The sequence below is a fragment of the Aulonocara stuartgranti genome, assembly GCF_965226115.1.
Source record: "Aulonocara stuartgranti genome assembly, chromosome: 23".
Taxonomy (NCBI): domain Eukaryota; kingdom Metazoa; phylum Chordata; class Actinopteri; order Cichliformes; family Cichlidae; genus Aulonocara; species Aulonocara stuartgranti.
Window position 1 is genome coordinate 4612286 of NC_138958.1, and position 16201 is coordinate 4628486.

General features: G+C 39.9%; 1 protein-coding gene across 1 annotated transcript in view; it reads right to left on the reverse strand.

Annotated features, from left to right (window-relative positions):
- The window catches only part of agbl4 (AGBL carboxypeptidase 4), a 344683-nt gene that overhangs the window by 93302 nt on the left and 235180 nt on the right, over positions 1–16201 (reverse strand). The window contains exon 6 of the mRNA XM_082525172.1: positions 11961–12000. Within this exon, the coding sequence (XP_082381298.1) occupies positions 11961–12000 (40 nt within the window). The remainder of the gene's footprint in view (positions 1–11960; positions 12001–16201) is intronic.

Consider the following 16201-nt stretch of genomic DNA (forward strand, 5'->3'; position numbering starts at 1 on the left):
AACATACACACCCGTTGTGCCACATGCTCCAAACATAGATCTGACATAAGGACTCAGGCTGAAAATGACCTTCAACCAGACATTGAGTCTCTTGGCAGTTTACTGTATGTATACCAGCAGTATGTCCTGCTTTAACAGTGCGGTACTTTTAATGCCTCGTCATAGTCAAAACTATAGATTAAAAGAGAAAGTAAAGTAACTTAAATAAATGAATACTTATCATCCTGAAAGCTCTAAAGCAAGGAGAACTGCAATAAGTTGGAAAAAGTAATATAGTAGTTGTTTAAAGACACACACACACACACACACACACACACACACACACACACACACACACACACACACACACACAGTGCAAAAACTTACTCCACCAGCCATAACACAGAGACAGAATGGCATCAACCTCTATTATCTAGTCCCTATGCTGCTAACACAAAAGGCTCCCTGGAACAAAAATCCAATCAGTCCTCTCTAGGAGGATTTGCTCCACAGCAGTGCTCAGCAACACTGGTGGCTCTGCTGGTGACAAAGAAATAATCTCAGAGCCCACAGCCTGCTCACAGACTGTTTACTGCCTTCGTCACATCGTCCTTTTAGAAAGAGGACAGAGTCTGTGCTTCTATGTTGTCATTTTAGTGTCCTCTGAGTTTAGCCCCTACACCCCCCCCCCCCCCCCATCTCTCTCCCCTTTTCTGTATGCAAAAACATGAAACACATGGTTGGCTGTGGGAACAGTGCATGAAATTACTGTATTTGTAACACAGCGAATATTTATTCTAAGCATTATCAGGATAAGCTTGAGAAAAAGAACCTCCCGGCATATGGGCTATATAGAAACAGGTGTTAAATAATTGTTTGATGACAAACAATTTCAAAATATTTTCAATATCGTGCTGCCCCTAACTCTCTCCCTGCCTCTGTCTCTGCCTCTGGCTCTCTCTCACAGTCCTCCATTCTTTGTCTGGTAAATTATCACACTCGTTCTCCATTCATTAGCATGCTGCTGCTTATTTAGGTACGCTGCTGAGAAGCCTTCAACAAAATCAACTGGAAAATACTCAATATGATGCGGCCAGCGCAGCCCTCTTCTTTCCTCCCACCCGCCCTTCATCTCTTTCACTGTTTGTTTCTTAAACCACATCAAAATGGAAGCATAGGTCCCCCATAATAAAGAGGAGGGAGATAAAATATGCAAATTCACAGAGAAAGAATAAAATCAGGGCAGGAGGTGTTGTTTTCACAGCTGCTCATTTACACAAAAGCCAGATAGTATTTTTAATATAAATAATCTGGTTCCTTTTTTCCTACTTTTTCTTTCCTCCTTTTTTCCCTCTAGGTGTAAAATCATACTTCCAATCCACTGAAAACAAAATCTCTGCAGCTTGACATTCTGAAAGTCAGCCAAGCTTGCACTCATCGAGACACTTGATCAGCTCAGGTTTGTACACCAGGAACCAGGAGGTCACACGCAGGTTGTTCCACAGTTCTTTTTTCACCTTTTCTCAATAAACCCAGGCTGGCTGGAAATGCTTCTTCCTCCTCTGAAGTCAGCAAAAAAGACTATTCTCAGTGCCGAAGCTGCTACAGACTACAGTAGGTGGACCAGGTGATAGGGCAGCAATGTGTAAGTAGCTCAGAAGTACTTAGACCAACACATCATACAGCATAATAGCTTTGCAGTGTAACAGTGTTACCAACTGGAGAAAAAAAAAGGAGACCTAATTAACATTTCAGAGAAACAGAGTGAGCTTGGCTAAAAAGTGCTAAAGACAAAAGTGTAATTGCTTTGTTGCTTCTAAGCTCCAGGATGTGTGGCTATGAAAAGATGGAAGTAGAAAAGAAAAACGTCATAAATAAATGCAGATTTCTTATGTTTGAGCCCAACTCAAAGGGGAATTTGGTCTGACAGATAAAGATCAGCTGATGAAAGTCTACAGCCGAGCGAAAAGAAACTGGTACACACCAGCGGGTTAACTTTAATTATTTTTTTTCCTGCAAGAGACGGAAAGATTACTGTTCTGGCACAAACATCTTTTCATTAAAGTAAATCAGAAATTGTACCAACATAAACTTAAAATAATAATCTCTTTGTATTTCACAAAGCAAGGATGTCACGTTTTAGAGACAGTCTTTGGACACTAATACTGTGGCTCAACTCAACAGATGCAATTTTCATGAAGGCCATGAAAAGTACATCAGATTCAAACTAAATGAACCACCTCAACAAGGGCATGACTTCACAATACATCACTGCATTGTTTTGGTCAGAGACTTTTATCTGTTCAATAAAGAAGAAAGTCAGGCTGCTGTATGGTACAAATGAGAGAAAAAATACTTTGCTGACCCCAAACTCATGCAGGAGACCGTTCAGTTCAAAGAAACCGACAACGTGTTCTGGTGTTTTCTGAAATACTGAGACACTGTAGAGACTGTACGTGTCTGTGGAAAACAATACAGGGAATTTATAGGTTATGTTTTTAACCTGTTCATGTTTTTGTAAGCATAAGAAGCAGTGAGTTACATGGCTGAGCATTTCCACCTTAGAACTGTAGAGTACAGAGGAGAATTTTTAAAATAATATTTAAAAAGACAGACATCCATGAAACACTAGAGGACCAACGTCAACCAAGTCAACGATGGCAACAATTAACAGTTTGTCAACATTCAGCATTTTTTTCCTACGTCTCTGTAATATTAAATACTTTATACATATAATTCAAAGACCTGAAGTTCTCATTCATTCATTCATTTCCTCCTGTTTAAAGGACATAATGCTTATTCTGCAGTTCACAGCAGGATAACCTACATTAACAGTAAGTAACAGAATCAACTTGTTTTTGTTATGTGCAATCTTCAGGGCTGTATAACTTGACATGTAGGAAAAAGCAGCAGCTTTGTGTCTGAAATTGGTATAAGATGAATTAGTTTGAATCCTCTAAGTTAGGGGTGTCAAACATAAGGGCCGGGGGCCTGAATCAGCCGAGCACGGAGTACAATCCAGCCCACTGGACAGCTTTGGGAAATGTGAAGGAGGACATAAACTGTATTTTTAATACATTTTACAGCATTTTCCTACTGACAAAAATCTCCCACATGGATATTTATACTACATCAACATAATTAAGTAATAGTAAAATAATTAAATGAGCTGTTTTTTCACTAATGTTGGATTTTTTAAAAGTAAGTCAACAGTTAAAAAACAAAAACAAACAAACAAGCAAATTTTTTTTAAAAAAATGACATTTTGTGTAATTTCTTTCTCATAATATGAGTTATTACAGCAGCATTTAATTATTTATTATGTATAAAAACAGAGACATAATGTTCACTCAGCTCTTATGTTATGTTGTTAAGACATTATTGACAGAAAGATGAGTTTCACTGGTCTACTTAAGAGCAAGATAATCAAATGAGTTTGACCTCCGTGCTCTAGATCCTTTACATATTATCTAAACAACAAAGTTAATACTAGCAACCGCCAGTGCTACTCGTCAGCCTCCTAATAAACACACCCATCGTGTCAATTTCAAAATCAAGTCATTACATTCACAGCATTTTCAGAAAACTTACTCTGACCTTCAGGTCGAGGTCACCGAGATTCAAACTTGTCTGAGATTTTTAATAGACACAACTACGGTATCAATTTGAGAATCCTGGGTCACTTCCTTCTCGAGTTATCGCATTGACAAGATTTTCATAAAACTTGACCTTTGACCCTGACCTTTAGGTCGAGGTCACTGATATGCAAACTTTTCCGAGATTTTTAGCAGACACATCTGTGGTACCAATTTGAAGCTCCTACGCCGCCTTGTTTGGATGGCGTCCGCCCGGCGGGGTGGCGACGGTACCCCATCAGCCTTTTACGACCGAAGGGTAAAAAATGATGTGCCTCTTTAACCAAGATGCAATAATATTTAGAATTTTAATACTACGCACCATATGCATACCACTGCTTTAAAATGCTTCCCACGCTACAATAGTCGACCTGTAGCTATACATATCTGTAATGAAAGATTCACACACTCAGTGTTCAAAATGTGACCTTTGACCTAAGAGATATATACTGTGGTTTCGTCTGGTGAAAGCAAAGCACAGAACACAAAGAATATCTGTAAAAAGACGGACTCTAATGAAGAACATTTCTATTCTGTTCTGACAGAAACAGCAGGAAAATGGAGATACAAAGGGAGAAGTGATAGACTGAAAGAAAAGAAAGTCAGAAGAGAGATCTGAGAACTGCCTATTATCTCCACGCTGCTTCATTGCGTTAGACACACACGCTGCACGCTTCTGTGCACAAACCCAAAAGTGTGCGCATGAGAACACGCACGCACTCAGACACCCTCCTCTCAAATCGGCCCAGATCTCATGAATATGATTGACCTTTTTTCCACTGTAATGCTGAGAGTGCATAAAGGGGAAAGGAGAAACTAAACAGAGGCAAGCAGAGTTAATTTAGAACAACACATTATTGGGTGCTGACTGCAGATATGGAAAAGGACAATCTAATCGATAAGCCAAAAGAATGACAATGGCCTCTCAAATCAATGCCTGCACCCCATTTTCTCACTGTTAAAAGACAAAGCCTTTAATGCAGGTGTTGCTGCTGTTGATCGCTCTTGTGCCTGTTCGTGTGTGCGTGCATTATGCGTTAATGTGTGTGTACGTACCTGGCTGCTGCTGTGGTGGAACAGTTGCCAGGACTAATCATTATTTAGTTGTGGCGGGGCTGGAAAGGTCAGCAGTCTGAAAGGTCAGGCTGTGTTCAACAGGAGCCAGATGCAGTCGTGCGCCGCTCAAGTGTCCAATTAAAGAAGGCCGAGTGAGGTTTGAGTGGGTCTGTGTGTGGGAGTGTGTGTGAAATGAGAAAGATGGAGGGATCAGATATTGAGTGTTTTGTTTTGGCTTTCCTAAATATCTGTATATAGGACCTGAATATACCATATAAAGTATATATAAAGTGTATATATATATATATATATACACACTCGAGCAGGCTTTTGTCAGGGTAGCCTCAGAAACGACTAACGAGCTATTCACTAATCAATACAATCTCTCAGTCAGCATTTCTTGCAGTGGTCTTTCTGAAGTCCCGGGGTTTACAGTCTAAGACGCCATGTCATCCACAAGTTAAGGAGGATTTCTTTGTGAGCACAGAAAGACATAAAGCTCCACTAAAAGAGTGGTAGAGAAGATACTTTGATTACTAAAACTTTTGGATGTTAATCTCCAGGGTCTACAAAGAAAGGCTGCAACTCCTCCGCTCTGTCGGGCTGTGACGTGTAGTATGCTAACATCAGTTTGGGGGCTTCCAGAATAGGAAGGAGTGTTTATTGAAGCCCAGTGCAGACATAAATATTGAATATACTATATTAGATCATTTAAAAAAAATCTATTATTCATGTAAATATATGAACATGCCGTCAGAGGCGCTTTGAATGAGATTTTCTTACTTTCGGGACAAAACCTGGAAGCTGCGGTGTCACTTTAGCTCTCAGTTAGATTTATTTATTATGTGTGAATATGTGTTTTAGTGTGAGTCACTCTTCAGAGTGGCTAATGAACATCATTAGAGACAGAAGCTAACAGAGCGGCAGGGGCAGAATCCTCATCAAATCTTTTCTTTTCTTTTTTCTTTTCCTTTACACACAGTACGTTATGAAGCCACTTGAGACTATTAGTTTATTTATACCCTGTGATTCCTCCTCTTCACGCTATGAAGCAAGATGAGGCAAAGTAAATAAAACCACAAGGAAAGGAGGAAAAGGATGCAGAAAGAACGGACAAATGTTTCACAACAATGCCACTGTGATAAAATAAGATTACTAATAAATCGCTGCAGATAACGAGTGCCGTTAAGTCAAACGAGCAGAGGACGAAGCGTCAACGGCAAACAGGGAGGCAGGTGGTTGGTGGACGAGGAGAAAAGGAGCAAAGGAGCGGAAACTCCTTTAATCTGCAGGGGGAAGGAGAGAGTGTCCTGCCTGTGTTTCCCTATCAGAATCACTCATCTGAAAGCTTCACTTGCTCTTCATACAGCCATCATAATAACCTTCACACATCCACGGTGTGTGTGTCTGTGTGTGTAAATGTGCACATCTGCTCACCTACTGTGAATAGTAATAAGCAGCAGGGCATGATAAAATATGTCTGCCAAGTTAAGGATATAATAGACTTCCCTTCAAGGCCACTCATAACAACAACCTGAATAATGACCTGCATTAATTTGCACAGCACACTGAGCTCTACACTGGTCAGAGAAGGAATCCTTTCAGTAAGAAATAATTGAAAGCTATTTCAGTCTGTAGAGGGTCCCTCTGTGGGTGTAGACTAAACCCTGAAGGAAGGCACTCCTGCTGTGCACATTACTGTAAGCTAGAGCTAAGAAGGAGGTGGCGAGTTTCAAGCAGCTTTAATGTAAATTAAATAAGCAAGTGTCATTTTAACAGGACACCTCGTTATCGCCTTAGATTAACTATGTAGCAACAGAAAACATTTTATAGCTGTAAAAAAAAAAACACGTTGCCCAGCAGTTATTAGGCAGTGCTATCTGGTGCAAACCTTTAGGTCATCATGTAGAACTAAAACTTTAAGCTGCATAGTGGTAAACAAATCAAAAAAAATGAAATTGTGTTAAAGCATTCAAATATGTGGAGCCACATGTTTGACATGCCAGACTTTTACTCTGGATGCGCTTCCTAATCCAACCCCAAAGGGATTTGTGTCACATACCGGCTCCAAAGTGTAGTAGTTCACAACTCTGCCTGTTAACTGATAGCGCCTTGATGCAGTAACTGAATTAGATTGCAACAGATCAGAAGAAGAAAAAAATTGTCACAGTCCTGGACTTTTGGTTCATGACTTTGCCTTCTTGATTTCATTATTACTCTAGTCTCCCCAGTGTTTCCATGTTTGCATTTCTTCTTTGTGCTCCTGTTTCCTACTGTCCCTGTATCATGTTTAGTTAGTGTGGATCTTCTTGTTTTGGTATTTACTTGATGTTCTTACTTCCTGTCTTGCTGAGCATCTTGATTACTTAGCGTCTTCCTCTTTTCCTTCGTCTGTTGTGCTCCTCTGTTCATCTGAATTTATTCTTGTGCTTTGTATTAATTTTGGGATTTCTCTTTTTTTATGCTTTGTTAATGTTTGCACTTCCGAGACAGTAGAAAGCTGTTCTGCTCTCCATTTAGGTCAACCTCTGAAGGAACCAAAGAATATAAAGACCAAAATTTGTCCCCGATTTCAGACATGAGTAATCAGCAATATCCAAGCCCTAAAAAAATCACTAATGGACATTTCCATTACGCTTCTATGGAATAAAAATCAATGTTACCTAAGTTTCCATTTTGACTATCAGAAGCTAAGAGCTATGATAGCACAATTACCCAAACAGGTAGGAAATGTTTGGTCATGAGAGTGCTGTGACTCACTCATATCTATTTATGATACAAAGGTCTGCTGAGTCATACCCAAGCACAAATAGGGTTACTGACGGTGATCATTGCAAGAACGATGATACAAATCTCTGAACAGATCTCAGAATGTGAAACAGAAAGAGGCCATAAATCTACTTGGCATAATGTAAGACAATTACAGAGTCATTAGAGTATTAATCAGGTGTAAAAGTGGGACTTAACACGTGGGAGAACTCTAAGAACGGGCGTGGCAGTGCAGCACGGTGAAAAGAAACACTTCAAAATAAATCATGTAGTAAAGTTATTTTCTTTGTGTTTCTTAGGTTTACTACTCTTTGTTGATTTAGACCATTTAATGTAACGAGATGTAAACAGATGTTACTGCATGTGTGCTATCATAACTGTGTTCCTGGCCTTAGCCAGTGTGAATGCAGGAAACTAAACAGCATCATCAGCCTAAATTTAAACTGACAGCTGCTACCGTTGATCTCACTCAGTGGTTTTCACACTTTTTCTGACATGTCCAACTCCAGAAGAAGAAAAAACGTTGACAGTTTTTATCAAACATTAACAATAAAAAAAAGGATCTGTGTTGAATTTAACTATTAACAAAAAAAAAAGGTGCATATCATCAATTCAATTTCACTAATTAACTCTTGTTTTTTTCACATTTTTCACATGGTTATTCCCCCCCCCCCCCCCCCATCACCACGGCCTGCACTACAGTTTGATAATCCAAAGGCCCCATTATGCTCAACGTTCTCCCCATGGTGAATAGCACAACACGACAAAGTGACATCGCTCTGGTGGCAGTTCATCAGGTTGCGCACCTCTCGAGAAGCACACATGCTGTAGCCACATCCAAGTTTAAGACACAAGTGTACAACTGACTCGGTTTTTTTCACCATTTCAATGACATATCAGTACAGGAAGTCAGAGATTCAAAGATTATACAGTGGAAGGCGTTCCAACAGTTTGGAAAGATGAGACTTTCTGGAAAACGAAAAACCCTCCTGTTGTGACTTCTTCTTGTGCCGTAGGCGCTAATACAAGATCTGTGGTGAGGGCGAAGCAATCAAAGCAGCGGTTATACTGGGGCCCTGAGAGTGGCCATGAAGACCACTGCCTGCTCTGCACCAGTCCAACATGGACTCAAACTGGACAACAATAGTGCTAAATAACAAGTATAGCTTACACTAAACAGCCTATCATTGTCATACTATTAGAATGATTACAATGATTGTACTACAATTTTGTTTTTTGACACCAGATACCCGGTTAACCAGATAAGATCCACCGCAGTTAACATAAGGACATCACACCTGAGGATTAAAGATTTAGCTATCAAACGTCTTGCTGAGCAGTGCTTCCCTTTAAAAACGCTGTTGTTTTTGCTCACTTGCACCCACGGTAGTAACACAAACACTGTTATCATTAGGACAAAAAGACAGAGAGAAAGCCACTGTGCAAACATCTTCCCATTCTTAGAGGTGATATTTGAAGGTAGCAACATGCTTCAAGGAGCTGTTCTATGTTTCATAACAACACAAGCTGAAGATCCTTTTCACCTCTGACCAAAAGCGTACACAAACAAAACAGTTAACCAGAATTCTTTCAGGGGCCTGACAATAGCTGTGCTCAAAAGGCAGAAGAGACAAGAACAAGACCTGCAATGACCAGCGTTTACTGAAGACGAAAGAGGACGACAATGTTGAAGAATCAGTGCTTCTCTCTTTTTTGCACAAACTGAGGTAAATCATAAACCATCCATAAAAAATATATTCCAAGACAGATTGTTTTCCTTACCTACCTTGCTCTGATATTCTTCAAAGCGGGCTACATTCATTCACTACAAACTAATGTACATGGAAATGTATACATCCTTTTGAGACGCAATAGTGGGATGAAGAAATGCATTTGTAAATACGCTGACAACGTCTAGCACTGCATTTAATCAAATGTGTTTTTGATGTGCTATATCACATCTCAGCTCTAAACATTCGATGTCCGGACGGCGCGTGATGCCTTTCTCTCTCACTCGACCACGCAAAGTGACGCTCGAAAATCTTTCTTACACTCTTCCTCAACTTCCCCACCTTTTCTTTCTGTGCGGCTGCTCTCTGTCAAACTGTGGAAGCCATGGGTGGGTTGCGCCTAAACTCAAGGCCTGAGCAACAGCTGCAAAGCAAACCTGCTAAATTAACCGGGTCTCCATGAGCTTCACATATGCATTATTCTAATCAAAGCATATTAGATCATCCAGATACCTTAGACATATGGGTCTCTGTATTCTCATGCCGTCACCATCTGTTTCTCCTCCCCTGTTTTTTGAATTTTTTTTCCCCCGTTGCTCTCCATCTGAGTAAATCCCTTGTTCACACAGCTGCTTTTCTGAGAGACTGGCATAGATTTCTAACATCGCAACTACTTCGTGATACGTTTCCACATCGAGTCAAACTTGGAGCACCATATGTGTGCATAACCACATGTTATGAGTTTTAGCTACATGGTGGATGTAATTCCAACTAGTTTGCAGAAAACGTACGCACATTATGTGCCTCGTGTCAGCTCAAAAGGAGACGAAATCCACCAACAAACTGTTCACAAACAAATTATCCTCTCAAAGAGAAACTGACAGAAAATGTTAAATTCTTATAAGATGCTGAAATTTTCAGATGAACAACAAAAATCCTGTTTTTCACCTACTCAGTTTTAAAAGCTACTATTGAATGAAAATCAGCATTTACATAATGAATATATTAAAATCATTTGTATTTTAAAGTTGCTTGCTCCTGGTTGTCTGTTTATTATCAGCGCCAATACAATCTACGATGTTGTAGCAGGATTTGTGCATATTTGGTTCAGTGATGTGGACTGAGGAGGAGGAGGAGGAGTGCATGAGAATGAGCACAAATCATTGTAGTTGTGCTTCTGCAAGGATTTTAGACGTTAACCAGAGTTACAGGGATATACAAGACAACCTAAACATGCAACATACACAGAGTATTTCCCACTGCCTCTCAGTCTGCCACTTTTATTTACTCAGAGCTGTTTCTACTAACTCTATGTTTAAAATGTCTCAGGTATGAGCAAAGCAGAAGTGTGAACACAAGACAGAAAGTTGTAAAGAAGCAAGGTGAAAAGTGAGCAGGCAAGATGTCTGCAAACTGTCTATTTCTGCAGCATTTTGATGGACACTGTTTTCACTCATCAGAATTAGGATTTTAGTTTATTACATATACATTTGTTATACAGTGATTCTCAGCTGGAGAAGGGTGGAGTGGGTCTTGTATGCAAGTCAGGAGATAGGATTGACAGACTCCACTAATTAATGGAGTTAAGATAACTCTAAATTACCCATAGGTGTGATTGTGAGTGCAAATGGTTGTCTGTCTCTCTGTTTTAGCCCTGCCTCTGACTGGTGACCTGTCCAGCGTGTACCCCACGTCTCACCCCATCGTAACTGGGATAAGTTCCAGGCCCCCTGCTACCCTGATAAAGATAATTGGAAGAGAATGGAAGGATGGATTTGTATGACTCATATCCTGCTTAGATTTGTTTCCTGTTACATTATTATTACTAATAAATGTCATAATACTGGGTGGCATACAGAAACTGTATAAACTTGGAGAAGAGACCAGTAAAGAAGGAATGGGTGTGGGTCACATTTTATGCTTCAGTGCAACATAACTTACCTGAGTTTTTAATTTTTTGACATTACACATCCAAATATAAGTTGAAACTATGTAGAAACTTCTGCAGAAGTCTGTGGCTCTGGATCTGATTGTGCTTCAAATGTTAGTAACTGGCATCTTTTCTAAGGCTGTCATTATATTCAGGACCTTGGGTTGTGGTGCATAACCAGTGTTTTTTTGGTCTTGTTTTCTCTGTGCAAGCTGAAAAATCAAAGCAGACGGTGCTTTTCATGATGGGGGCTTTAAAGAGATAGGGCATGAAATGCAGCATTTTAGATAGAGAGAGAGAGAGAATATACTTTTTGAACAATAAAACATGTTAAACGATTCTGCTAGACATTCAAAATGACAAAACACACACACACACACAAACATGCTTCTATATACTCTGAAAATCTGTTTAGGGAACATGCTTGCACTTGTGACTGCTCTCACTACAGCTGAAATCATGACTTCCATTTAATCCCAAGGTGGAAAGCTTTAGTTACTGGACATTTAAATCATCACACCATGAGACAGGATCCCTTAACACACGCTCAAATAACTGACAAGCAGCCATCAAATCAGCAGTGGTTCTGCAACACAGTTTTTGACAACACAAACAGTTTTATCGCTGCGTTTCAACTGCCCAGCTGTTCAAGCAGTAACCATTTAAGCAGTTATAGTGGGGTATGAGCGAAATATTTTTGCTTTATTATGTTTTTTGGAAAAGTCAATATCAAACCAGATTATGAAACAGATAAAATACTGAGTGTGCATCAGAGAATGCTTTTAGTGTTGTGTTTTTTGTCCTGCGGTGGTTGGATTGTGGGTGACAATGAAATCCAAGCACAGAAATTCAGGCACCTACCAGAGTTGGTGATGGTTAACAGGTCTAGACGCCTTTGTTGCTGGAAGAAAAGGAGAGAATAAAAGAAGTCAAATGTCATGAAATAATCAATCACAGTTCTCATTTATAAACCCTGCAGAGATGCTCAAATTTGCCAAATTAGTTTGCTGAGTTTAACAGCTTTCACAGTTGATGGTAAAATAAGATTATTTACTAAAGTTATTATTTGTCATTTTTTGACGCTCTGTGGGTAATTCTGTATCGACGTTTGTTAACATGTGTGGCTGTGTTTGTAGTTGTATTTTAAGAGTACTGTGATGTCTCAAAAATGGTTTGAGACACTACTCAAACCATTGTTGAGTTTGCAGTCTATTTGCAATCTACAAGTTTGCAAAACCAAACTTGTCTTTTTTTCAAACTTGTTTCCCAAAGCAGCGTGTGCATGTGTGTGAGTGGGTGCACGTGGAAGTGTGATCTCCTCGGTTTCAATGGAGTGCGTTTGAAAGAGTGCGCAATTTTACACTTGACGACTTCGGCAGCTGAGAAGGAGTATTAGGGGGGTGCTAGCTGGCTACCCCTCTCTTTAACCTGCTGGCCTCCCACACACACACACACACACACACACACACACACACACACACACACACACAAAATCACAGACATGTACACTTGACTGTCAAGCACTGCAGTAATCAACACCTCAGCCCTCCTCATCCACTAGTCCCCACGGGAAAGATCTTCACATTTTAGGAAAGTATGCACACACACACACACACACACACACACACACACACAACGCATTCGTGTGTATGCATAAACGTGCATGAGAGAGTGAGAGAGACGGTATGGCTAGGTCACAGTCAACGCAAGCTTTTGGGTTTAGACATCATTAATATTCAAGCACCACACTAACCAGTTGCTGAGAGGGATAAGCAAAGAGACTCTCAACATACTTGGAGTCCTTCTCTCTTCAAATACAGCACTGCCTGGAGTGGAACTCTCTGATAGGCCTACTAAACACTTATTTTAGTATTTAGCAGATGTTCTTACTCAGAGTGACTTATAATATACAATACAAGTGGAAAGAGGTCCACTGAGTGCATTTCATCTGCCACTGTATTGACAATCAAGAATGCAGTGAGTCACACTACTCAGTTTTTTAATTCTATAAAATTTACCCAAAATGTTCGATACAAGTGGTGGGATGAAGATAACGATGAGAATGTGCTTTGAGAAATTTTATGTAGACAAAATGTGGGTATCAGTGGTTTGTAATAAGGTTGTGCTAAAAAAAAATATTAAAGGAAAAAAAAAAACAGGGAAGACGGAGGATGGAGATGGTGACATGACTAAAATTCCTGCAACTGTGTAGAGTGAAGTTGCAATCTCATTTCCTCATGATTGCGTTGAAGACGGGGACCAGATCTGTGACCACTCGCAGCCAGTTTCATTTTCAAAGCAACTTTGATGCATTGAGATGACAATAAAACAGCAATAAGACCGAGTCAGTCTGCAACTGAATGGGGTCAAACAGCAATTTCATACAATCGGTTTGTGATAACGCTGCAATTAACTGATAAATAAGTGAAAATCGCAAATCTAGTGCCGTCTACATAGGCAGAAATTGACATTCATATTAACCAATTACATTCAGAACCTCCATAAGTATTGATGTAGTTACTGCAGGACGGTTATTTAACTGCAACATAAAACAGGTGCTTAACAATCTTGCTTTTAAATCGGAGTATAACCACAGTGCAGACAGTTGGCAACCAGTTGCGCCGAGTCCCTCATTACAAAAAGACACGCTGCAGATGAGTTATGCTCACTGGCACAGACCTACTCAGAGCCAACATGTCGACACTCTGCATTTATAAATCAGACAGTAATTAATTGCAAACTTTCACAAATCAGCCTAAGCGTGACTGCAGTCCAGATCAGACTGTGATTGTTTGGAGACAGTTTGCCCGTGCAACTGCCTTGTAATCAAAAGTGGACAAAAGCAGTAGATGGAAATCAGCTGGTCTCTGCAACTTGCAGATACACAGATATTTCCTAGTTGCAAGGAGGTTACAGTCCTCTATTTACTTTAGTGAGACTGAACCATCGTGAGAAAGCTGAGAAGTATTTTCTTAGTGGTCTGACAAAAAAAGATGCTGAAATGTGATAATATGAGAGGGTGGAGGCATGCAGGTTGTTTTACAGGTAGATTTATTTACTTATGAAGCCTTGAGTAAAATGTCACTCATGCCACACTCACATTCCCATACAGAACATGGAGCAGTGTAAATATTCATGTTACATGTGAATGCACATGTGGCTGTAGTGCTGTGTGAAAGAGGTACAGTTGTTGTGATGGGAGACCACGTATGCGGTAGAGGTCACTGTGACATCATGAGTCATAGACAAGCTGAGATCACAAACACACGCACACACGCACACACACACACGCACACACACACACACACACACACACAGAGCCCCTACCGTCTACAGACATCCACATGCACAGGGCTGTTGCTACCACCTTAAGAGATCACAGAGAAACACTGACACCTCTTATTCTTAAAATTGCTGCTGGACAGCAACAGACCACATTATTTTTATTTCTTTTTTTCTCTTTTTAAAAAATTATATATTTTTCTTTCTTATTTTGTCTGCTTGGACGTATATTGTTAGATTTACACGGTCCAGATCAAGCTCTGCATTATGACGTCCATGGACACGTGTGAAATAGACACGCAAATGTGAAACAGACACGCATGTAGAAGTTGAATTACCAGGAAGTAAAAAAACAAATGCAGAAATGTCTCGTCTTAAGTTTCTTAAAACGGAAGTTTATGCATTAGCAGAGAGGTTGATTCAATTATCACTGGGATTGTGTAGCACCCTCTACTGGCCCTAGAAATCCCTGCAAGTGAAACTGTGGTGGAGTGACTGCTGAAGTGGCATTTAAAAAATGTTTCAGATTTTATTAAGATTATGGTACAGCTGTAGAAAATCAGACATATGTGCGCACAACATGCAGAGTGCCGAGGCACTTTAAACCCTGATAACATTTTAAAATCTATTCTCATACTCAGCCCATCCATTCTTATACTCTCCTACGAACACACACACACACACACACACACACACACACACACACACACACACACACACACACACACACACACACACTCTTACTCAATCTGTAACCACCAAATTCAAAGTGTAAGCGCCGTTCAGCCTGCCAGTACGTATATACAGATACTGAATCTGTGGTAGAGAATTACAACACACTACCACTGCTTTATCTTCCTGCTGCTTTTGTTAGTCCTCAACATGAATAACGTGCTTAGGAGACACACACACACACACACACACACACACACACACACACACACACAAACATACGCACAGTGAAAAGGGAGCAAGACAGACAGAATCACATTAGCAAAAGCATTTCAAGGCAGAAAATAGGATTGAATTAATCTTCATCAAACATAGCCAAGAGCTGGGGGATCACACCCTGGCTGAAGCCATCCCAGCCTCACTGCCCCCTCACTGCCATAATGTCTGATGAATCAAATACATTAAATATTTGTTTCTGACTAAGTGATTGATTTCATCCTTAAAAAAAAATCTTTTGATATTTGACTGCAATGAAATTATACCTTTTATGGCTGACAGCTTAACAGATACTAATTACACCGACCTGATGACTGATGGAGTGCACGTTTGAATAAAAATCCAAGAAGGAGAAATTATTATTTGGAAAGAAACCCGTCAGCCTCAAATCCACACATTGTTTACCGCAGGTGAATCCAGACTGAATGCCAGTTTAAGTGTTATTAGGTCAGAAAACAAGAAAACAGTTGGGAGCCAGAGGTGACGGCCACTCCAGCTGTCATCATGTCCAGCCAGCCATTGTGGACTCTGGGGCTCTGTGGCCAGCAGCACAGTAAACAACACAGAGACAGACCAAGAGACCAGAGTCACACATTGACTTAAAACTGTGTTATAGGAGACCATAATTAACTTTTTATTTTTATAGGCAACTTTAGCAGTAAGCCTGGGTCAGTGCTTCTGTTCTTCAATATTCGATCTTTACGCCCATAAGTGGAAAGAAGCAATTTTGCAAAGACTTCAAACAAAATGTAAAATTGATATTCTGACTAAAAGATGAACCGCTGCGTTTCTATATAAATGCCTTTATTAGATTCTCTTTTTATTAGTTTCGATTAGTCTCTCTTGAATATTACACATATATATATATATAT